This window comes from Gopherus evgoodei, chromosome 1 (assembly GCF_007399415.2).
Source record: "Gopherus evgoodei ecotype Sinaloan lineage chromosome 1, rGopEvg1_v1.p, whole genome shotgun sequence".
Lineage (NCBI taxonomy): Eukaryota > Metazoa > Chordata > Testudines > Testudinidae > Gopherus > Gopherus evgoodei.
This window is the reverse complement of record NC_044322.1, coordinates 362,912,547-362,936,648: the sequence shown is the minus strand read 5'-3', so window position 1 is coordinate 362,936,648 and position 24,102 is coordinate 362,912,547. Positions and strand designations below refer to the sequence as shown.

The 24,102-nt window shown below is 50.7% G+C and overlaps 1 protein-coding gene across 1 annotated transcript; it reads right to left on the bottom strand.

Moving 5' to 3' along the window:
• Positions 1-1,709: 1,709 nt before the first annotated feature.
• Positions 1,710-19,597, bottom strand: ZC3HC1 (zinc finger C3HC-type containing 1). Its single transcript, XM_030580311.1, has 10 exons — positions 19,456-19,597; positions 16,991-17,102; positions 16,594-16,744; positions 14,239-14,322; positions 13,633-13,760; positions 11,918-12,075; positions 10,259-10,502; positions 6,646-6,852; positions 5,546-5,755; positions 1,710-4,240 (listed from the first exon to the last, which is right to left on the bottom strand). Exons 1-10 carry the CDS (start codon positions 19,590-19,592, stop codon positions 4,172-4,174), a joined length of 1,500 nt encoding a protein of 499 aa, XP_030436171.1. The 5' UTR covers positions 19,593-19,597; the 3' UTR covers positions 1,710-4,171.
• Between the last annotated feature and the right edge of the window lie 4,505 nt (positions 19,598-24,102).

Genomic DNA, 24,102 nt, shown 5'->3' with positions numbered 1-24,102 from the left:
GGTCAGTAAATCCCTGGAATGGGTATTTACCAGCTCATTGGCTCTCTGGCCTGGGCTGCGCCTTTCCATAGCTTTCAGCACGTACACAAAAAAAGAGCTCATGTTTATATAGGACCACGAGCGGGCTGGCACGTCACAGACAATGGGGCAAGCAGGGAACAGGATTGGGACCCAGCAGAGACCTGGTCTCTCTTCCCTGCATGGGCACAGATCTGCTGTGTGATCCTGGGGAAGACACCCCACACACACACACACCTGTCTCCACTCCCACCATGTCTGTCCTCTGTTCAGCTGGGGAGCTCTTCAGAGCGGCACTGTACAATACCCAGCCCAAGGGGGCGCTGAGCTTGGGTGGGGCCTCTAGGTCCCTGCTCCAAGGAGCTCAGGGTCAGAAATCAAGGGGACTACTGCAAGAGAAAGGCATGACTCACGGGGAGCAAGGGGATCGGGCATAGGCTCAAACAGTCTGAATAGACAACGTAGGGAGATGACGTCCCAGCATTTAGCTCCCCTCAAGCCACCCCAGCTACAGAAAAGCCAGCGGGATTCTCTGCCTCCTGGCACATCAGCAGCTCACTCACTTGCTGTGATCCCATCAGGAAAGGCAACATTTGGGGTGCAGCAACTTGATTCCTGGGGATGATGTGAGAAGGAAAGAGCCCAGCTTGGCTCTCAGCTTCGGGGAGCGGGATGGGTAGGAAAAGAATCTTTTGACTTGTCAAGTGAGTATTGGAGACAAACATGGACACAGACTCGCCTCAGGGCAGAGCCACCCTTTAAAGAGGGGCTGGAGGCTCAGCAGATCCATCAGGGACGGTGCTCCAATCTAGCACCGGAGGCAGCGTGGAAGGACCCAAGTGGTGACAGGAAGACCCGGCTACTTGTCTTCCAGCTCCAGGCCCTGATCCTGCTGTTGGCTCTGCTAGCGAGCACCCCAGTGGGGCCTGGGGTGGGATCCAGGCCGTACCCATCCCACCATGGAAAGAAGCTGTGAGTGATTTAACATTGAGGTTGAGCGATTCACCCCCCTGCACGAGAAGCACGGCTGGGGAGTTCACTGTTAACAATCAGTTACACATTATGGTCCTGCTCCCATCTCCTTGGCTCAGAGGATCACGAGTGGAAGGAAGCGTCCCCTAAGGAGAAGCGCCTGGGGAACAGGGACATGCCAAGTGTTGGAGCAACAGCTCACTGCGGACAGAGGCTGCAGCCTATGAAATTGCTGGAGGTTTTTTTCAATAAAACAGCTGGTTCGCTTGGTGTTTGTGGTTTTGGCAAAATCTCAAGCCGAGATCCCTTCCCCCTGCTGATTTCTCACTGGAAGGCAGAGCCCTTGCTGCTAAGATATCAGGCTTCGAAAGGTCAGACACATCTACTCACCGTAGAGTGAACCCACTCAGTTTTCGAAGTCAGGAGGGTGCCGGGTGAGCCCAGCCCCAGGAAAGTGAGTTGAATTTTGTATCACCCAAGTGGAGCTACAGCCTTAGACTCCAGCAAGGAGCAAGGGGAGATGCTGCCAAGTGCAAAGGCCAGAGACCTAAAATTAACAAACCCAGCAGCAAGCAGAGTCTCCAGAGGGACAGTAGGTTAAAGTTCAACTCCTCTTTTCTGCTCAGCCCAAACTTCTGATCCCGAGTAAGTAACGTCTCATGGAGTTTGTTAAACATTTTATTGTAACTTTACCCCAATAACAAGTTTGTTTGCTTTCTAAAGTAGGTGCTTCAAATGCAGAGAGAAACACAATATTAGTTTCAATCCATCTCATTGAGTGGTTGGATCAGGTAGCTGGGAATCAGGACTTCTGGGTTTTATGCCCAGTTCTGGGAAGGTTAAAGCAGGGAGCTGATAGGGCCTGCTTCTATGCCCAGCTCATGGTGATTTGTTTTAGGTCTCTGGGCAAATCTTAATTTCTCTGGCTCAATTTCCACAACTGTAAAAGGGGGATAATATAATATGACATACCTGATAGGGGCAATATGGGTTTTAATCCATGTTGGTAAAGAGGCTGGAGGTGGAATATTAAACCTCAGCTTGTAGCGGAGAAAAAAATGTAGGTGACAGAGTCCAATTTGGGTGAAAGGAGAGGAACACCTCCCCCCCCGATAGAAACGAGAGGGAGCACAGCCTGGGGGGATCCCCTGGAAGGGACCCACATGCTGTGACAGTGACAGTAGATGGTGCTAGCAAGCACCAATCCTGCACGGATTGCAAGGCCTCTGGCTGGAGTGGCCACATGACACCTACCCCTGCACTGCCGGTGAGCCGGCTGTTTGATCATGAATCAGCCGGAGCCAGGTCTGTCTGTAACCACAACCCTTCTTGTGGAAGTTTCCCGGCGGGGGGGGTTACTTGGCCAGCTCTTAGGATTCTCGGTTGGCTGCATTCAGGGGCTCAAACAAAGGTAGTTTCCATTGTGTATTTTGTGGGGCTTGGGGGCTCTTGTGCCACCATTTGACCCCACATCACCTTGGCACCTGAGACATATTCTGATTGATCCACAGCTGGGTGGACTAAAAAGCAGACACAACAGCTGCAGGGGGCACCCGGGGCAGGCAGGAGATACATCTAGGGCACGTCTATCCTTGGCCAAAAGGGGCTTGTCAATGGACTAGGCTATAAAAGGCTTTCAAGACTGTTGGACATGCCCAGATTCCCTAGAAGCAGGAGTTGGAATCCCAGCAGGGACAGCTCAGCTCAGCTTGTCGCCCTCCAAGGCAGAGTTCTATGCAGGGCAAACATGAAATCTGCAGAGGTCCAATTTGTGCCGTGTGGCTATTAGAGAGCCGTGCAACTTCCTTCTCAAGAGGGTTTGCTCAGTGTCCTTGAACAGCTTCTGCCAGTGTTGTGCATTGCACTGGCTCACGGCCGTGCTCCACACCAGAGGGAGCTGCATTTTAGTGATGCCGGGGGTATAACATGTGAAGCATCCTAGGATCTGTGGGATGAGTGGCACCATATGAATTCAGAAGTATTACTACTTCCCAGGGAGAAAGGAGTGGGGAGAAGAGACACTGGTGGGGGTAGATTTAGGGAGCCAGTTCTGGCTACAGAAGGGCCTCCTCTTTCTCTGCATTAACCTGCTGGAGAGGGGTGAACCCAGCAGGGCTTGGACAAGTTCCTGCATGCTCAGATGCTTCTTCAGATTTCTTGGGTTGGCCAAACTGGGCTGGAAGTTCACAGTCTGATTCCTGGGTCACGGTGAGCATGGCCTGGGATGTTCAGTCTCAGCAGAAGTGCGGACAAGGCATCACAGGTTCTGTGGGGCCTTGTAGAGAGTGACCCATGGGAGGCCCTGCAGCTGCGAGTGGATCCTCTCCCTCCTCAAAGCTCCCTCATGCCTGCCTGGAGGCCCCCTGACCTGCGGACAAAGCCAGCCTGGCTCTTTCCGAGGTGCCAGAGCTTCTAGCGAGACACCCCAAGCCTGGCGGTGAGGAAGGAAAGGTACTTGGGGAACTGCACCCACTATGGGTCTGCTGGCAGGGAATCGGGGGAGGTGCTGTGCCCCTGTGTGGTGAGCAAGGACCCCAGCAGAACACATCTATGTATGACTGCCCAGGCCTAAGGCTGCGTGTCACCGGTCAGCCCCACCCATGAAGGAAGGAGCACCAGACAGCTAAGAAAAAAAACAGGGAAAGATTTTATTACTACCTGTCATCAATCCCCAAGCCAGTGGGGCCCTGGCTCATAGGCCCCTGTATGGTGTGCAGTGTGGCACAGGCCTTGGCCCGTCTGCTGCACTAACCTATGAAATGGATGTAGTTCCTTGGCAGAAAAAGATCCTTCCTGCATGGAGCCTGTTCTGGTTGGAGGTGGGGGAAATGCAGAGCCGGCGGGGGGCTGCCCCAGGCTAGTGGCTCCGAGAAATGCAGTGGCAGCTTGCAAGGAGGGTGCAGGCTTTGGCAAATGTGCCCGTATGCTCAACCTCACCCCGTTTCAAATCAAACAGCCATGGGCTGCTGTTTACAGCCAGGGCTGAGTGTGGCCTTCACACTGTGCTTTGGGCATCCCCAAATTACCTGCATCCCCTGGGAAGGGGCTCCCATTGCTCGCTGAGCCTGGAGGATCGTCTCCAGGAGCGGCCTGGCAAGGAACTGCAAAGCAGCTCTCTAACCCGACCCAATGTCCCTTGCAACCCGCCCGGCAGGCGTTCCCTGGCTGGGGCCAAGCGTCTTCAGGAGGAGCACATAGCTTCCCACTGCCGGAATATCCGGAACACCTTGCAGGATTTTACTGAGAGGCTCTGCAACAAGAAGGAAACAAGGGGACAATCAGAGGTCAAGTCACTCCAGCAGGGAGTTACACCCCAATCATAGAATATCAGGGTTGGAAGGGACCTCAGGAGGTCATCTAGTCCCACCCCCTGCTCAAGGCAGTGCCAACCCCAACTAAATCCCCAAATGGCCTCAAGAATTGAACTCGCAACCCTGAGTTTAGCAGGCCAATGCTCAAACCACTGGGCTCTCTCCCCTCCACCCTCAATGGCCCAGCTGGGGGGTTCCCTCAAAAGCCCCAGGAGAGAGGACAAAGTGCAACAGGACAGAACCACTGGCATGTTCATCCAAGGGTCACACTTGCTTTACAGACACTAGCCCTTTTTACATAATCCCATTTTACTGAAGGGGAAACTGAGGCACAGAATGGGGCAGTGACAGTGAGAGCCAGGAATAGAATTGAGATCTCCTGATTCCCAGGCCTGGGCTCTAATCTCCAGCCTATGCTTGTTCTATCATCCTGATAAATTATCTGTCAAACTCTACCAGCTTTCCGAGGCTTGCCCAGACGGCAGCTGTACGTGGCACATCTGGGACAGACACCCAGCTATCTTGTCCGTGATACAAATTGCTTGAATCTTCAAAGACAAATGCTGAAAACTCAACTCCCCCAGCCCTCCCAAGTTAGAACAAAGGTCATTCTCCAACACAAGAGGTCTGAGCTAGTAAAACTGACAAACAGCGCCTCTCTTTCGGGGTAGCTCGGGCCAGTTTTGGCTAAGATAGAGGTAGTGATGTCAAAATCAAGCTTATAATGGGAAGCCAGGTTCAACCTTCTCTATAGGGACTAGCATCTCTCCATGGCTATGCTGATAGTCCGTCTCTAACATGGTGTATTTATATATGAATGTGTACTGCAAATATCTTCAGCACCTTCTTCGCTGTCCAGGCTCTGCTTTCACCTTCACTTTCCCCCTGGATAGACAGACTCACCAGAGTCCATCTGTGTATGTGACTAGCAGCTTCAGGCTCCAGCTAATTTTCCCCTTACAGAGCTGGGGCAGTTTGAGTCAGTGAGTTTGTGGAGCTGGAAAGTGGATGACGCTCCAGCTGTTTCTGAATGGGCAGCGTGCATCAGTCAGGGCTACTAGCGATCAAAACCCTTTCTGGCGGATCAGAACCAAGCTGCCCCAAATTTTGCATGTAGGATCTCAGCCCAAGGTAGAATTTTAATGCCAAGTTTAAAGCAAACTGGAATAGGCCTTTGGGAGTTCGGGGGGTTCAAAGAATAAGGTAGGTTTCAGTTTTGGGATCTCAATTGCTAGAGCTCTCACCACAAGCTCTGCGTCAGCTGCTCTGTTTGATTTCCTGGCGGCCAGGAGGACATTCAGCACCACCCGCCAGCCAGGCTCCACCTTCACAGATGTCAGCTCCGATTGGTCGCCAGTGTCCTCGGAGGCGGCCTTCTCCTGCACTGGGTTGACCCAAGGGCACCAGTCGCGGTGCTGAGAGCTGGGATCAAAGAAGCTTCTGGTGGAAGTGTCCTGCAGTGAGAGGAGAGGAGAATGGGTCTAAACCAGGGAGGGGCGTGACGACTTGTTTTAAAGAGACGTTATTAATAGTACAGTCAGACACTGATTTAAAATCACCCCCGACTCCAGCCTCCAAAGCCACGCTGGGAGCCCTCTCCAGGGCAGCAGAGAACAGCAGAGCACCACCACCCAGGACACAGGTGTCATTCATCTCCAGGGCTGTCTGGGGAAGGGTAGGTTCCATCCTGCAGCCTGGGACCATCCCAGAGGAAAGTATCTGACAACTGCCAGTGAAAGAAGCCAATTCACTGGACCCTGCAGTAGCCCTTTCAAATCTCCCATTAGTTCACCTGAGCCCTGAGCTGGAGGGGCCATCTTCAGAGTGTTTCCGTGGACCCTCTGTTGAGGCTTAAAGGAGCAAATTCACTGCAATGATGGCGCTTTGATAAGGTGACTCTTGTCCCACCACCAAGGACACCACTCCATGACCCTGATTCAATACTTGAAGGCCATCAAGCAGCCACCAGAGGGAAGCAACTTCCCATCACAACTAGGCCCATCTGGATTAAAACCCACAACCTAGGGGTGTGAAAGGCCCCACATCCCATTACCTTCCTCCTGATCCCTCCTGGGCCTGCAAAAAGATCTGACTTTGCCAGATCTGAGAAGAGGCAGAAGGTCTAATTTCCCCAAGCTGGACAGAAAGACGGAACCTAACTGGAGGGATGCGTGCGTGTGTGATGTTCTCTTCGCTTCAGGGGATGCAGCCAGGACAGAGCAACACAAGGACGAGGAAGCAAATTGCAAAGACTTTGCCAGCAGCAGGGAAAAGCTGACCTGGGTTCTTGAGAGAATGGCAAATTCTCTTGTTCATTCTCCTTGGCGTGTGGCCAGGCACTCACCGAACTACTGGAAGAGCAGAGGCGCGCCCGCTTGGCTCTCCTGTGAGGGCTGGATGGCACCTCTACACTGTCCCCCTGCCCCATGCTGCGGGTTACCGGGCGGCTCCTCGTCGACGGGCTTGATGCCTCCGGCTCGGCCCGGTCCATGGGGCTTGAGCCATCCCAGCTCCGCATACGGGCTGTCACGGGAGACGGGCTCTTCTCGTGCTACCAGTGGGAAGGAGAGGGTGGGGAAAGTTAGCCCCTGATGGACAGCACTAGGTAGCAGAGTTCCTATGGTGACCAGCACTTCCTCAGCTGCTGGAGGAAGGGACCTGCATCCGAAGCACAGCAGAGCCTCATGACTATTACTACTCACCCCAGCTCGAAAGCCTGGGTAGGCACTGTAGGGAGCAGATCCGAGTGGCTGGCACATCACTTGCCTCTCCCTCAGTCCAACTGATCCATATACAGCCAGCCCTACCCAAGCTTTTGGGGAGACCTTTGTTCTGAGAGCACGTTCCCAGGGCTGGCCCCAGACAACCAGCCTGAAAATACTCATGTGTGAGGGACAAAAGACGGCACAGGCCACTGCCCATAACAAATGCCGCTTGCTGCCCCAAGCCTGCCATCTGCAAGGCCCCGCTGAGGCTTCCTGACCTCTCGCGCCAGCACCATTGCAGGAGAGGTGGAAGTGCTGCACTGATCCTAGCTGTCATACTTCCTCCTCCTTGGGAGGTGGTACTGTGCCCAGGATAAGGGTTTTAGCACTTTCTGCAGTGTCAACACCCAATTAGTTTGCAGTGATGCGAGTGACTGAACCTAGGGCATGCAACTGTCAAAATACATCAAAGTCCAACCACCACCCAGCCAGGAAATGAGCATTTACATGGGTGCTACAGAACACCCTGAGATTTATTCCACGCTCATCCCCAGGTATCTGAACGCCGCTAGCCTTCAGACTCCCTGAGCAAACGACAGTATATCGCATCCCCACTCCTCAAAAAACCCACTGGGGCTCTCCAACAAAGGGGATTCTCCCCACCCTCTAGGCTTTGCCACAGCTACCTCGCCAATGGCCTGGATACAACTTCTGTGCTATTCCCAAAGCGGGCAGAGGGGTCGCTCAAGTCCAAAGCAGCGTGAGATATCCTCCCATCACAGAGATTACATGCCTGGATGCTGAAGCTAAAGAAGGGACATTTTTGACAGAGAGGGTAATTAACCATTGGAATAACTTGTCATGGTGGATTCGCCATCACTGACAATTTTAAAATCAAGATGGGATGTTTTTCTATGAGATCTGCTCTAGGAATTAGTTTAGGGACATTCTCTGGCCTGTGTTATACAGGAGGTCAGACCGGAGGGTAACAATGGTCCCTTCTGCACGGGGAATCTATGGAAGAGTGAGACTTCGGTTTCATCCCAGACCTTGCCCCACGGGCAGTACACTGCTGTTCCACTAGACACTCCCAGAACTAGCCTGCACGCTGAATTTTCAGGGGTAGCTCTGGGATGACAGACCGAGCACACGTTGAGGAGTTGGGGGCACTTTTCCCCGTGACTCACATCGGGATCTTGACTACCCCAGAGGCGTTTATAAATAAAAACAGTCAGAGGCCAACATTTTCAAAAGCCGCATCGATGGAGGTGTCTGGATTTCGGAGACCCCTGGGGGCGGATTCCCATTGGCACTGAGCACCTACAGCTCTAAGGGTACGTCTTCACTACCTGCCATATCGGCGGGTAGCAATCGATTGCTCAGGGATCGATATATTACGTCTCATCTAGACGCAATATGTCGATCCCCGAACGCGCTTATATCAATTCCGTAACTCCACCAACCCGAACGGAGTTGCGGAATCGACAGGGGGAGCCGCGGACATCGATCCCGTGCCCTGAGGACGATGAGTAATTCGATCTTAGATACTTCAACTTCAGCTACGTTATTCATGTAGCTGAAGTTGCATATTTAAAATCGATTTTCCCCCGTAGTGTAGACCAGCCCTAAGTCACTGAGAGCTGCGGGTGCTCAGCACTTCGGCAAACCTGGCCTAAAATGCAGGCAATCGATGGCTACTTTGGAAAGTTTGGGCTGTAGAGAAAATTCCAGCCTGTGGGGCCCCCAGTCAGGCACCTCCCACCGGCACAGTGTCTCCTTTCAAAAGGGGCAGAAGTAACCCCTTCCTCCTCTTCCCCAATGGTCTGTCCCAGGGACCTGGCTTCGGAAATCTGCACGGGTGAGAGGAATCGGTGCTCACAGCACACGATGCTCCCTGATTTATAATGAAATCCTTCAGTCTTGCTGTTTTTGCAGCTTCATCCCCGTTACTCTGCAGCAACAAAGCTGGGGCTGCGCTGTGAACCTGGCCTTGATAATGGCACCAAAGCTCCCTTTCATGCCATCCCACAAGAGAGAGATGAAAGGAGGGCCTGCAGGGGGTCATCCCATAAAAGCAGCGAGATTGGAAACATGGCAGCGCAACAGAGCCCGGGTTGGGGGAAAGCTGCCTTGAGTGCATAAGCACCAGCGGAAAGCTCTCAATAACCAGCTTAAAGAGATACTTGAGAATCGGTGCTTGGGCATCAAAACCAGGTTCCACTGGAAAGAATGCTCATGTTTGCAGATCTGGATCAAACAAGGAGCCATCTTCACTTGGGGGCAATGGCAAAAGGATGCTGTCAGCTACTGTGTTGTAAATCAGAAATCCACAAGTACCCACCTGTGACCAGATCCTGATCCCAGTTACAATGGTGCAAATCTGGAGGAGCCGCAGAGCACAGTGCCGTAATAGAGTCAACAGCCACTTCCCTACTTGCAGACCCCAGGCCAGAATTTAGGGAGACCCCATGGGATCAGGCAGCACAGGCTAAGTTTAGTTTCTGGAGTTGGGAGCCAGAGAAAACTACTGGGTTTTGTCTATGTTCAGTGGCCTAAATAGAGAGCCCCCGGCACGTTCATCACAACCGAGCCCAGCCTCTTGTCGAGCATACGGGCCAGGACAGTGGGCATTTGGGGGATTTAACCTCTCAACAAAATGCTTGATTCCCACAGCCTCCCCCCATCAGCTGGCACTTGGAGGCTGCTTTCCAGCAGGATTACGACAGTGCTAAGGTAAGTCCCTGCCTGGCCTTAAACTACCTGATCATGTTGCTTTAACACTCCCACGAGAGACGTTCTAATTTCAGATCTACACAGGGAGCTCCACCCTAGCAAACCAACGCGCTGCTGGAGGGCAGTCAGAGATGTGGTTTCAGTTGGCCAAAGAAGGGGGGAGGGGGTGTCACTAGACTGTGATAAGCGCACTCGTCTTTTCTGCCGCAACACTCCTAACCCACCTGGCTCAGCAACCCAAATCAAGATCCCATGAGTGGCAACACAGGGGGCTGTCCCTGGACCATCATGCTGGCCCAGACATTTCTCCTTCCCTAGGACATACATCTAACTCCATACAAACAGCATGTCTGAAGCTGGGACAGTAAATACACTGCCATGAAGGCCTTCCACACACATCACAATTACAGGCCTTTTCACAAGGCCACAGGGCTTCAGCGTGCATAGCTTTGCTAGGTGTCTCCATCTCTCTCCAAAGAAAAGTGGAGGGACCTCTCCGACCAAGGGAGGCATGCATACCTGCTCCGAGCCTGGAGGAAAGGTCGTGTCCTGGCTCCTTGTGATCATCCTGTGGGGAGACGTGGGCACCAGTGGGGTTCGGTCCGAGCGTGCCTCTGTGGGCATGGTGGGAGTGCTGCCCAGTCCAAAGGAAGAGTCCAACTCGAGCATGGAAGACTCAATCTGATGGAAACCCCACAGCCCCACCTTCCTCATGCAGCGGGAACACGTGATCACCGGGAGGTGCATGGACACCGATGTAGGGCTGTGTGTTGGAGGCACGGTAGAGTGGAGTGAGGAGAGAAAGTCAGGAACAAATCTAGTACTTCCTCAAAACTGATCCCGACTTTTAGAACAAACAGATGTATTTGACAGACTAAACATTTAGTTCAGCATTCCCCAAACTTCTGAAAGCTGAGCTCCTACTTCTGGGAAATAAATCACACCCCCTCGCCATTTGCTGTTAAAAGTTTACACATTAAAAGTCTATACACTATCCTGCACACACACCTTAGTTAGCTCTTTGCATGGTCCTTCCTTTCATGCTTTGATGAGCAGCGAAATAATCAACAGTGTTGACGTTTATTTGAAATAGCATCACTGGCATTTAAGTCAGCATCATTGGCATCTAAGTTAATGGGGCAGTTGACAGCTCAGAGCTATTGTTTCAGGCTCTCTGCAAACTCAGGCAGCTGTCTATCTCTGCATCATTTACTTCACTTCATGGTTTTGGAGGTTTTCTTTGCAACCATAGCAGCTAGAGCAGGGGTGGGCAAACTTTTTGGCCCGAGGGCCACACTGGGGTTGCAAAACTGTATGGAGGGCTGGGTAAGGAAGGGTGTGCCTCCCCAAACAGCCTGGCCCCTGCCTCCTATCTGCCCCCTCCCACTTCCCATCCCAACTGCTCCCCTCAGATCCCCGACATATCCAATCCCCCACTCTTTGTCCCCTGACAGCCCCCTCCTGGAACCCCCCACCACTAACCGCCCCCCCCGGGACTCCACCCCCATCCAACCCCTGCTCTCAGTCCCCTCACTACCCTGACCTCTATCCACACCCCCACCTGCTGACAGCCCCCCCCCCGAGACCCCATGCCTATCCAACCCCCTCTGTTACCCGTCCCCTGACCCCTATCCACACCCTCGCCCCCTGGGACTCCCACGCTTATCCAACTCATCTGTTCCCTGACCGCCCCCCAGAACCTCCGCCCCATCCAACCGCCCCCTGCTCCCTGTCCCCTGACCACCCCTGGGGACCCTCCACCCCTTATTCAACCCCTTGGCCCCAGCCCTCTTACTATGCCGTTCAGAGCAACATGTCTGGCAGCCCCGCCGCCCGGCTGGAGCCCAGAGCACTGCCCACATGGCGCTGTGGCTCTGCGGGAGAGGAGGAACAGTAGGGGAGGGGCCAGGGATAAGCCTCCCTGGCCGGCAGCTCAGGGGCCGGGCAGGACGTGGCCCATGGGCTGGATGTCGCCCACCTCTGAGCTACAGGTTGACGCTTTTTAAACAATGGAACCTCAGGCCCTGGAGAGGACAGTCCTTTTTGCTCCAGCCTCCTCGGCTTCTGAAGGGTTTCATAGCAAATTACAGGAAAGTGCTACCTACATTTTGAAGCGTGTGTAGGATATTTACAGACAGCATTTTAGCTTTCACCATCAGAGATTAGTCACCTACTGACCTGTAAGCCCAGCCACAGAGGGCCAGGATGCAGGCGGGGACATGTACTTGAAAGAGGTCAGAGCCCAATTTCACTGGTGTTTTCTCCTCTTCGGTTTTGCATTCGAGTTCCTCCTCGATCAGATGCAGTAGAAGGCTGATTTTATCTTCCGTCAAGGACTGCAGAGGACACACGACTCAGTCACGGTCTGGGAGGGTCAGGAGCCATGCTTGTGCTCCCTCAAACGGAGTTCCAATACACGGGGCACACTTGGAGCAAAGACTGTCTCTATTTGGGGCTCTGATCTCAGTACTACAAATACATGATTACACTGTTGCAATCAGGAAAGTGGCTGTGGAAAAAGTGTCACCTCCTTACTCCTCAGATGGGTTCCCTGGGTGTTTTCAGAATCAGGGCTGCTGATGTTAGTGACCGTTGTAGAGGTCTACTCCTGTTAGTTCTTCAGAACCAACACAGAGAGGGGGATGGATTTTATCCTGCCTCATGCACGAGCAACAGAATCATCAACTAAGCTCTCATTGCCAGACTAACCTCCACCCCCAAGAAGGCCGCCCAGGTGAAATGGAAAGTGGAATGTGGCCTGCAGAATCTTCATTACTGGTGATGGTGCAGGAGCCAGAATGAACCCAGCTTGACTCTCAGATCTCAAAGGGTGGGGGCAGTGTGTGTGTGTGTAAACTGAGTATATTGATGGGGAAATTGCTGAGACACAATTAGGAAGGAGCCCCAGGGTCCCATTGTCAGGGAGGCCCTTTTCAGAACGGAATATTAGGAAGGACACAGATGGGATACAGAAATGTGTTCAGGGCCCATTGCCTTGGCAACACCTATTGCCAATGCCCCTTATGGCTTTTAAAACTATGACAATATAAATGCTATCCATGGAGGTAGCTAAGTCAACCATCTCCACTGTTATTCCTTTCCAACCAACTGATGAACCCTTGGTTCCAGCAAATAAGTTCCACTCTGGTGTCATACTGAGAGACAACCAAACACCTAATTATAGCAACAGGCCTTCGTACATGGCTGATGGGCACTAGACCCAATGCTCTGGGCAACCATTAGAAGATGAGAGTTTACAGGCTGCTACTTTCTGGTTGCTCTATCTTACAGTCACCGTGCAGCTAACGAGACAAGGCTGGTGGCCACTTCCTGCTCAGGACCCCTCACTGATTAATGTGAGTAACTGTTACTGAGGTAAGGGTCTGCTGGTAGGCCTGGCCTCCTTCCCTCTGCAGCTAAAAAAAAGGAGTCCACTGTCTCCTTCCCATGAAGTGTTTCCACGTGAAGCAGTGGGAACCTGAGGCTGCTGACATCTTCATGCACATATGCAACATTAGGACACATAAACCCACTTTCAGGAGCTGCCTCCCCAAACTGTGCAATTACTGGACACAATTTTGAAAACCACCTTTAAAAAAAAACCTTAGGAAATTCCACACCAAAACCCTTGTTAGGAGAATGTTGCGGTTGTAAAATTAAGTGCTCAAACATCAGTGATCACCTCAGATTGCCCATGCAGACTATTAAACCTGTATGCTGATGCATGCGCGAGGGGCAAAGCTAAGGTTACCCAGGCAACTCTCACTTCAGCCTTTCTTGGCTTCTGACATCTCAACCTTACTGTCATTTTTATATGGATTTAGACAGTGCCAGCATGCCAGGCACCTTCATCTGACCCTCCCCACTCCTCCCAATGGGGAGCACAAACTCACCATATTTTTCAGATCCTCTGGTTTCAGAGAGGGCAGCTGAAGTTCTAGCTGACACAGGCTTTGAAAGCGATCCAGGAAGTCACTGACAAGGGCTATTGGCTCGCCAACCAGTAAAACAGCAAAGCGATCTATTAGGAAGAAAAAGCAGGAAGCTTCAGTTTCAGTGCAGATCCCTGCCCTTCTGTTATTTCACAGAGAGAGAGAGAACAGGAATCAGTGATGCCAAATTAAAAACAAGGGTCTTCCTGCCATTGAAAGGCCAAGCACAAAAAGGAGCCTGGACCTACTGTTTTGTTCTTTATCAGGTCACCTTTGAGTCACATTTCACCAATGGATCAGGCTTAACTTCCTAGCGACGTGAGGGCTGAAGGAAAGATAAATTCTCTAACCCTTTACAAATGCCCTGAGTCATGCAATCCCCTCCACAGCCCGAGCATAGGTTTTAACAGTCATCTCTCTCTGCCAAAAGGAACTGTAACAACCTTGTAGGAAGGCGCTATTGAAGGCAATGCTATGAGAAGGCCAATACAAAAGGAGAGAGGGGAGTAAACTAGAAAGGGAGCATGTTCTTGGACTGTTGCCCAGGTTGGACTTAGTGACACCTACCTGGACAGGGGCTGTCGGGCCAGAAACAGAACTTCTCATGGGCAGTACACAAAGCTTTCTTCAGCTCCGCACACCTCTCCTTGTCTGAAAGGCAAACAGGACTGAAATAGAGGTTGCTGCGGAATTATCTTCCACGGGAAGTGCGTGGGACATTTCAATCTAGTCGGACAAAGCTCAGGAGAAGATACTGCACTAGCAGAGGGATGACTGGAGGAGAGCTAATAGGGTGTCTAACAGCTCTAATGCAGGGGTCGGCAACCTTTCAGAAGTGCTGTGCTGAGTCTTCATTTATTCACTCTGATTTAAGTTTTCGCATGCCGGTAATACATTTTAATGTTTTTTAGGTCTCAATAAGCCTATAATATATAACTAAACTATTGTTGTATGTAAAGTAAATAAAGTTTTCAAAGTGTTTAAGAAGCTTCATTTAAAATTAAATTAAAATGTAGAGCCCCCCGGACTGATGGCCAGGACCTGAGCAGTGTGAGTACCACTGAAAATCAGCTTGTGTGCCTCCTTCGGCACGTGTTCCATAGGTTGCCTACCCCTGCTCTAATGTCTAAGGTGGTGTCATTTTGTCTGATATTTGCATGGATGGATGCATACAAACCTGCCCTGCAGGAACCCTGAAAAGTTACTGACTGCAGATTTAACATCTCATCTTAAACAACCTTCCTTTCCCCTTGTCCTATAGCAGAACCCCATCCCATTGGGGGCAGACTGCCTCATACTCTCTGCCCCACCAGCTCATCTTCCCTGCAGATAACTCTGTTAGGCCCCATACTCATTTCTCCCTGCCTTGTCTTACCTTCATCCTTGCTCTCTCTTCCCACACTGGTTCATGCTCTGAAGGAGCAGTCAGGAACCAGCAGCAGTGGGGAGCAGGGCAGGTTACGAGGGAAAGAAGGGGACATTCTCAGCCAGGCAAAACCTATTCCACCCCCTGCAGCCACAAACCCTCCCTCTCCCGTGGCACACTGCCCCCAAGCGGTCATCATGAAACCGTAGGAGTTTGCCAAAGTCCAAGTGTTGGAGGATTGGAAATTAAGAACTTGGCTAAGGATAAATTTAATTCTGCTTTTAAAGTTGACCAACCCCACCTCCGCCCCCCACCCCAAATCATTTACTAATAAAATGAAAAAAATCTACCCTGTGCTTTGATCACCTTAAGTTACTTAGATTGTAAACTCTGTGGGGCAGGGACCATCTGTTTGTTCTGCACCCAGCACTGTTGGAGACACTACAGTAATACAAAGAATACTTGATTCTAAGTAGGTACTATTATCAATACACTAATTTGACCAGTAGCTACTTAAACTGACTATTTAATTAATGAAGGGTCAACAGTCTGAATGAAACTGAAAAAAAAAAAAAAAAAGGGCCGAAAAGAGACGCATGATAAAACCTAACCACAAGTTGCCTCAATCAGAGATTGTTATTAATCCAAGTGTTGTTATGCAAACAATTATATGCCCCCAGTGGACATGCAAATAACAAGATCAGTTACTTATTTAAAGCAAAGTGATACGAATGGACAAGTTATTGTTATTTATCATACGCTGACGTATTCGTCTCCATAGTAGACACAAAAGGAAGAGACACTCACTGGCTGGAAGTGTTTGCTTGACCAAAAGAAGCAGAAAGCACTAGTTTCAATTGTGGGTGTGGGTTAATATGGTCTCCAGGCAAAGGAATGGGCAGGGAAGGAGAGCAAGTGAAAGGACGGTGAAACCATCGTACTCCAAGGCTAAGGGAAAAACTTGAGATTGGTTGCTAGACTAGAACAAACAACATAAAGTGAACAGAACAGGGAGAGAGAGCTTAACTGCTAACAATTCCCCATAAATGCTTTGTTACAAAGGCAATGCCAGACGCTCAGAGCAGTGGCCCCTTATTATCTGTATTGCCATAGCATGTAGGAGCCTGACGCAAGGACCAGGATACCTTTGTGCTAGGCGCTATCCAAGCACAGAACGAAAAGATAGTCCCTGCAGTGGTCAGTACCAGCTGCTTCAGGAGATGGTGCAAGAAACTCTGCAGTGGAAAAACCTGCCCCCCCACCCCCCAGGAAATCTCTCCCCAGCCCCTGGTAGTAGAGCTCAGTCGATGCCCTCAAGCAGGAGGTTTTATGATCTTTAAAACCCAAGGGTTTTTAAACTTGGGTGCATGAACTTAAATATGCTAAACAAGCAGCTCCATTTTCAGAGATGCCCCAACTTCCAGAGAAAATACCAAATGTAAATGCCCCAGTATGAATTTAGGTGCCTGCTCTAGGCCCTTTGATGTGAAATCTTTAGTTTTATTTCCAGATTAGGAACAAAGTGATCGGCCGTATGGAGAGACTGTTGTACGTACACTTGTTGAAGTCAAATGCCAGCTGCAAACTTGCACAGAGGAAGGCCTGGCAGCTGGAGCACTTCAGCATGTCACTCTCTATATTGGTCCATCCATATTTGGCACATATCAGGGGAGAAAGCTCATGAGGTTTGCCTGCCCACTTCAAAGAGTGCTCATGTTAAGGACAACAATACAGAGACATCACAACTGTATTCAGCTAAATACTTGGGCCAACCAAACAATTCACCTGGGTCTTTACTGAAGGATACCTTTTCCACCTTTCAGGAAACGGAGTGGCTGGGTGAACAGACACGCATGGGGGCTGACTACCATGAGAAATTCTGAGTTGGTTTTTGGTGGGAGTGTAGGGGTAGGTCAGCTTTTGATACAGAAAGCCCAACACCAAAAAGGATATAGTAAACGTTTCTACTCTGCTGAAGAAGGCTTCTTTACTAGTTGTCTCGAAAGGAAAAGCATCTGTTTGTGAAGATCCATTAGTTGATTCTGACAAGGCAGATGTGTCCTTTCTAAAATAAAGCAACAGGTCAGCAAGCAAAGTCCCTTGGTCCTCTGTGTAAAGATTTCATTACTGTTCTAGAAAAATGCATATTACAGCAATAAGTCCACAACACCTCTACCAATCTCACCCTTCAAGATTAACCTCAAAACATTTTTTTTCCCAAAAGCCCTGCAAACCTCAGATTCTAAGAAGTGTTAACAAAACAAAGGCCAATTAAGAGAAAATTGGAACGAAGATGTACACTAAACATCAGCGTGCAATCTCCTGACACTGATCAGTAATAGCTGGTGATATGCATTTGCCACGAGGGTTCCCCCACCTCTTTTCCAAATCTGGTGAAGTAATATGGAAAACTGATACTAAATCTGAGAACTTTGCAATGGAGCAGCATGATTCAGTGGCTTAAATTGCAGCAAGGGAGGTTTAGGTTGGACATTAGGAAAAGCTTTCTAATTATCGGGATAGTTAAGCACTGGCACAAATTGCCTAGGGAGACTGGGGAATCTCCATCATTAGAGATTTTTAAGAATAGGTTAGACAAACACCTGTCAGGAATGGTCTAGCTCAGTGGTTCTCAAACTTTTGTACTGATGATCCCTTTCACACAGCAAGCGTCTGAGCGCGACTCCCCCTTAAATATATAAAAAAGTGTTTTTTAATTTATAACACCATTATAAATGCTGGAGGAAAAGTGGGGTTTGGAGTGGAGGCTGACATCTCACAAAACCCCATGTACTAACCTCATGATCCCCTGAGGAGTCCCGATCTCCAGTTTGAGAACCCCTGGTCTAGCTACTATTTAGTCTTGCCTTGAGTGCAGGGGACTGGACTAGATGACCTCTCAACATCCCTTCCAGTCATACAGTTCTATGATTCTATGACAGGGTACAAGACTGGGAGCAAGACGACTTTGGTTCTCTTCCCATCTCGAGGCTACATTAGCTCTGTCACGGAGTCCCCGGGCGATGCTCTGGAACTGCTCCCCACCAAGCCAGTCAGGACTTTGGGGAGCCTCCTCTCCCTTGGAGCAGACTTGTTCAGGGCAAGAAGCTCACACGTCTTCACCTCCTGGGTCTCTCCTTGGAGCATTCAGCGTCCTCTGCCCCTCCGTGCGCTTCCCACAGCGAGCCCACCCAGGCGGGGTCCTGGGGAAGCCACAGGGTCCTGCACCCCCACTTCACAGTTAGACGTGACTCTCAGCCAGCCAGTAACACAGAGGTTTATTCGATGACAGGAACAGGGTCTAAAACAGAGCTTGTAGGTACCACGAACCGGACCCCTCGGCCAGGTCCATTCTGGGGGGGTGCAGTGAGCCAGACCGCCCCCCCCCCCCCCCGTCTGCACTTCACTCCTCGTCCCCAGCCAACTCCAGACTAACAACCCCTCCCAGCCCCTCCTCTCTGCTCAGCTCCTTTCCAGGGCCAGGAGGTCACCTGATCCCTTTGTCTCCAACACCTTCAGCTGGCACCTTTGCAGAGGAGGGGCCCAGGCCATCAGTTACTAGGAGACAGAGTGCCAGGCATTTAGGTGCACTGGCCCTTTGCTCTGCCAGATACTTAAGAACTGCCTAGGGTACACTGAGGCATCAACACAGTATTCAGAGAAAACATTAAGAACATTTCCAGTTTGTCACAAGCTTCTAGGGTGAAAAAGACTGTGAAGCACTGTTAAAGAAAAAGTGTGAATTTCTTATTTAATATTTCCTTATGGTAACATCCAGAGAACTTGATTGAGCCTATGTTACTTCTGACACCACCAATAACACCCTCCTTCAAATCTTGTGCTCCCTTAGCTTCTGTAAGTCTGTCCTCTCCTGGTTCGCCTCCTATTGCTCTATTTTTTCCTTTCGACATCTCCTTTGGTAGGTCTTCCTCCCCTCCTTTCCATGAGAGAGTCCCCCCTTGTCTTGTCCTCTTCTCCCTTTAGATCTTCTTGCTAGATGGCTTCAACCACCAACTTTTCACTGACGAATTACAAACCTTTTTCCTTCATTTGTGGGCCTCCATCTAATTCCACATCAGAACCTGGTACATACACTTCACCTCCTTGATAACGTTGCCGTCAATTTTAAATTAAACTTTTGGCCAAACCTGAACTTGTAATATCCTCTCTGAAACCTTCCCCACTCCACCCATTCGTGGTCACCTTTAAAAAATACCACAACCCTCCATGTCACCCCAGCCAAAAAACTTGGGGGCCATCTTCAGCTCCTACACTTCTTCACCACTCACAGCCAGGGCTGTGCTTAAGTCCAGCCACACAGGGAGTCAATTTTGGGTCCCAATGGGAAAATAAATCCACTGGGCCCGGGGGGGTGACCAGGGAGCAGCTGTTACGTCCCCCCACAGATCCCCGCTCACCCCTCCAGCCCGGCCTCCTCCGGGGCGATGCCCTCGTCGATCAGCTCCCGGATCTTCTGCGGGGTGACGGCTGGGGACTTCGCTTTGCCCCCCGGCCCCTCCTCGCTCTCCGGGGCGGCTGCGCTGGGCGCCGCCATCTTGGTCCCGCACTGTGTAACCTTCCCCCCGCCCAGGAGGGAAACAAGGAGCGGAGAACCACCGTTCCGGCCCCACACGGAGGGCGCGCCAGGGTCCTCTCATCTCCAGCCCCACCCCCGGATTAAGGGGAGGAGCCTCCCAGGGGGGACTGAGCGAGATCCTCCCTCCCCCTTGCCATAGGGGGAAGCCTCCAAATCCATCCCTAGTACAGGGAGCCTCCCTGGCAAGGAGACAGGGCTTGGGAGGAGCATAACGGGAGTGAAGAGAAGGATGAGCGTCTACACTGCACCTATGCTACAGCGGGGGTTACTGAGGGTGTCTCCCCACTGCCGGCACTACAGCAGGGAGCAAGGGTTACCAGCACTACAGGGTCACAGCTGCAGCTGCACTCATAGATGTCATAGAATATTAGGGTTGGAAAGGACCTCAGGAGGTCATCTAGTCTAACCCCCTGCTCAAAGCAGGACCTAGTCAGATTGTTTACCCCACTTCCCCAAATGGCCCCCTCAAGGATTGAACTCACAACCCTGGGTTCAGCAGGCCAATGCTCAAACCCAGGGCCGGCTCTAGCCATTTTGCTGCCCCAAGCATGGCAGCACGCCGCAGGGGACGCTCTGCCACTCGCCGGTCCTGCGGCTCCAGTAGACCTTCCACAGGTGTCCCTGCAGAGCATCCGCTGGTCTGCGGATCTGGTGGACCTCCCGCAGACGTGCCTGTGGATGCTCCATCGGAGCCGCGGGACCAGCGGACCCTCCGCAGGCACGCCTGTGGGAGGTCCACCGGAGCCGCCTGCCGCCCTCCCGGCAACCAGCAGAGCGCCCCCCATGGCATGCCGCCCCAAGCACACGCTTGGTGCACTGGGGCCTGGAGCCGGCCTGCTCAAACCACTGAGCTACCCCTCTCCCCCTGCTGCAGTGCTGTAGTGTAGGCACTACGGCGAAGGAAAACGAGTTTTTCCATTGCTGCAGCACGTCCACCCCTGAGAGGTGGTAGATAGATCAGTGGAAGAATTCTTCCATTAACCTAGTTGTGTATACAATTGTTTTAGGTCACCCTAACTATGTCGCACAGGGCATGAGATGTTTCACAGCCCTGAGCAATGTAGCTAGGTCGACTTGAGTTTCAGATGTAGACCAGGCCTTAGAGTCTCCTGTGCCTAGAGGCACAGGAGGCACCTCATTTCTCCCACTGCTGTCTGTCCAGAGCAAGATGTCTGCTTCCATCATAAATTGTCTCCATGACAGCAGCATCCTTCTTGATAGGTCATCCCGTGTCCTCCATGCCTTCTCTTCCCTCCAGATGTGATCCAATCTAAGATGTACCTGGAACTTTTGTCCCTGGGGAACCTGATGACAGACCCAAACCACTGTAGCCATCTCTAATTACTGATTCCACAGTCTGCTGACCTGCTCTGCACAACACTTCCACATTAATTGCCTGAGGAGGTTGTGAAGGCTAGCACTATAACTGGGTTTAAAAGAGAGCTAGATTCATGGAGGTTAAGTCCATCAATGCCTATTAGCCAGGATGGGTAAGGAATGGTGTCCCTAGCCTCTGTTTGTCAGAGGGTGGAGATGGATGGCAGGAGAGAGATCACTTGATTGTTACCTGTTAGGTTCACTCTCTCTGGGACATCTGGCATTGGTCACTGCCGGTAGACAGGATACTGGGCTGGATGGACTTTTGGTCTGACCCAGTATGACCATTCTTATGTTCTTATGACTTCTGACATGCACATGGAACCCCAGTGACTTCAATGGGGCATTGTGTAGGGGCATGGGTCTACCAGCATGGAGATCCTACAGGGTTAGGGACTATAAAGATAGATAATACAGCAATGTGGCCATCAAACAGAGGCAGCTGACGGATACAGGTGTTGAGCGTCTATGACAATGAGTGCTGCAGTGCTAGGCAGGCAAGGAAGGAGAGATACTGTCAGATGCTGATGCTTTCAAATCCCAAGGTCTGTTCACTGCTAGCATCACAGCCATTACTGCCCCAGGGTTTCATTTTCTAGGAAAAGACCAATGGTAGGATTAGAATCTTGTATCTGCGGTAACTCACTGCTCATTGAGGCTAAGAAACTTGTAGGATTCAGAAAAGCATCAGAATAACATCACAGTTATGTAAGAAAGTATAACAGTATATAAAGGATGTGAGCACTGAATCTTTGTGGCATAAGTCAACCACTAATGAAAAGATTAGGAAGAAGCTTCTCGTGTGGGCATTTGACTGCTTAAAGGTCAATTATAGGGGGTTTACACTTTCCTCTAGAGCATCTGACGCTGGCTGCTATGGGAAACAGGAGACCAGACAGAGCTCGGTGACTAATGTATTGCAGCTATTTGCAATTTTTTTCTTTTCCCTGTCCCACAAATAATTATTAGTGAATAATTTTTCCATCATTCGATCAGTTCTAATATGGCAACTGCTATTAATAATTATTTTAGTTTTTATTATTTGCATTGTTGTAGCCCCTAGGAGCCCCAGTCATGGATGAGAGCCCCATTGTGCTAGGCACTGTACAAACTTAACAAAAAGATTGGTCAGACTGCTGCTATGGTCAGATCTATATTATGGCCTACACAGTATGCACAGAAACAATGGTCTCAAGTTGCAGTGGGGGAGGTCTAGGTTGGATATTAGGAAACACTATTTCACTAGGAGGGTGGTGAAGCACTGGAATGGGTTACCTAGGGAGGTGGTGGAATCTCCATCCTTAGAGGTTTTTAAGGTCAGGCTTGACAAAGCCCTGGCTGGGGTGATTTAGTTGGGGTTAAGTATCAGAGGGGTAGCCGTGTTAGTCTGGATCTGTAAAAGCAGCAAAGAATCCTGTTTGCTGCTTTTTCACCCACGAAAGCTCATGCTCCAAAACGTCTGTTAGTCTACAAGGTGCCACAGGATTCTTTGCTGCTTTTAGTTGGGGTTGGTCCTGCTTTGAGTAGGGGTTGGACTAGATAACTCCTGAGGTCTCTGCCAATCCTTCTTTTATATCAGTGGTTCTCAAGCTTTTGTACAGGTGACCCCTTTTGCATAGGAAGCCTCTGAGTGTGACCCCCCCTTATAAATTAAAAACTTTTATATATATGTAACACCATTATAAATGCTGGAGGCAAAGCAGGGTTTGGGTTGGAGGCTGACAGCTCATGACCCCCCCCCAGGGGTCACTAGCCCCCGTTTGAGGACCCCTGTTCTATATGAATAACAACCACCAGTGGTATGGGGGATTCCCTGTGCTCAACAGCTACCACAAGGCAGGAGGGGACCCCATGAATGCTGCTCTAGCAGAGGCTAGTATGGGACACGCCCCCCACCTTATCCCCCTAGCTCTCCTAGCTAGATACCAGCCTCACAGCTGAACAGCCTCACAGCTGTCTCCTCCACCTGCGCCTGTAGCCAGACAGGGCACCAAAGCATGGATGCTTTTACCCAGATTCTGGTGTGGGCTTGCAAAGACTGTAATTTGCAATTTCCACTTACTGATATCCAGGCTGGGGGTGGCATCCAATGTGAAAGGTGCCTACTGGTGAAATCTCTCAGGCAGCAGGTGGGAGAGCTACAGGAGGAGGTGGCTAGGCTGAGGAACATCCATATCCATGAGCAATTCCTGGACAGTATCCATGTGGAGACAGCTGACGTAGCTGTCCCAGTTGACAGGACTACCCACACACCAGTGGAGGAGGAGATGCCTCAGGGTGTGTCTGACACACCAGTGGAGGAGGAGGCTCAGGGTGGACACAGCCAGCTGGTTACTTCTAGCAGCAGGCAGTGCTCCACTGCTGCTGTGAACCCGCTTGCTGTGGTAAAAGATAACCGTTATGCTCTTCTTGATACAGGAGAGAAGGAATCACCCCCTGTCATAACTCTAGTCCCAGATTTGGACCTTAGCGTCCAAAATATGGGGGTTAGCATGAAAACCTCCAAGCTTAGTTACCAGCTTGGACCTGGTACTTGCTGCCACCACCCAAAAATTTAGAGTGTTTTGGGGCACTCTGGTCCCCCTGAAAAACCTTCCCTGGGGACCCCAAGACCCAAATCCCTTGAGTCTCACAACAAAGGGAAATAATCCTTTTCCCCTCCCCCCTCCAGGTACTCCTGGAGAGATACACAGACACAAGCTCTGCGAATCCAAACAGAGTGACTCCCCCTCTCCGTTCCCAGTCCTGGAAACCAAAATCACCGAGTCAGTCTCCCTTCCCCCCCCCCCCCAACCCAGAGGGTATGCAAAGTCAGGCGAACAAATCCAGCACACACAGATCTCCCTCTGACTCCTTCCTCCCACCAATTCCCTGGTGAGTACAGACTCAACTTCCCTGAAGTTTCCCAGTAAAGAAAACTCCAACAGGTCTTAAAAGAAAGCTTTATATAAAAGAAAGAAAATTACATACAAATGGTCTCTCTGTATTAAGGTGACAAATACAGGGTCGATTGCTTAAAAGAAATATGAATAAACAGCCTTATTCAAAAAGAATACAAATCAAAGCACTCCAGCACTATATTTATGTAAAT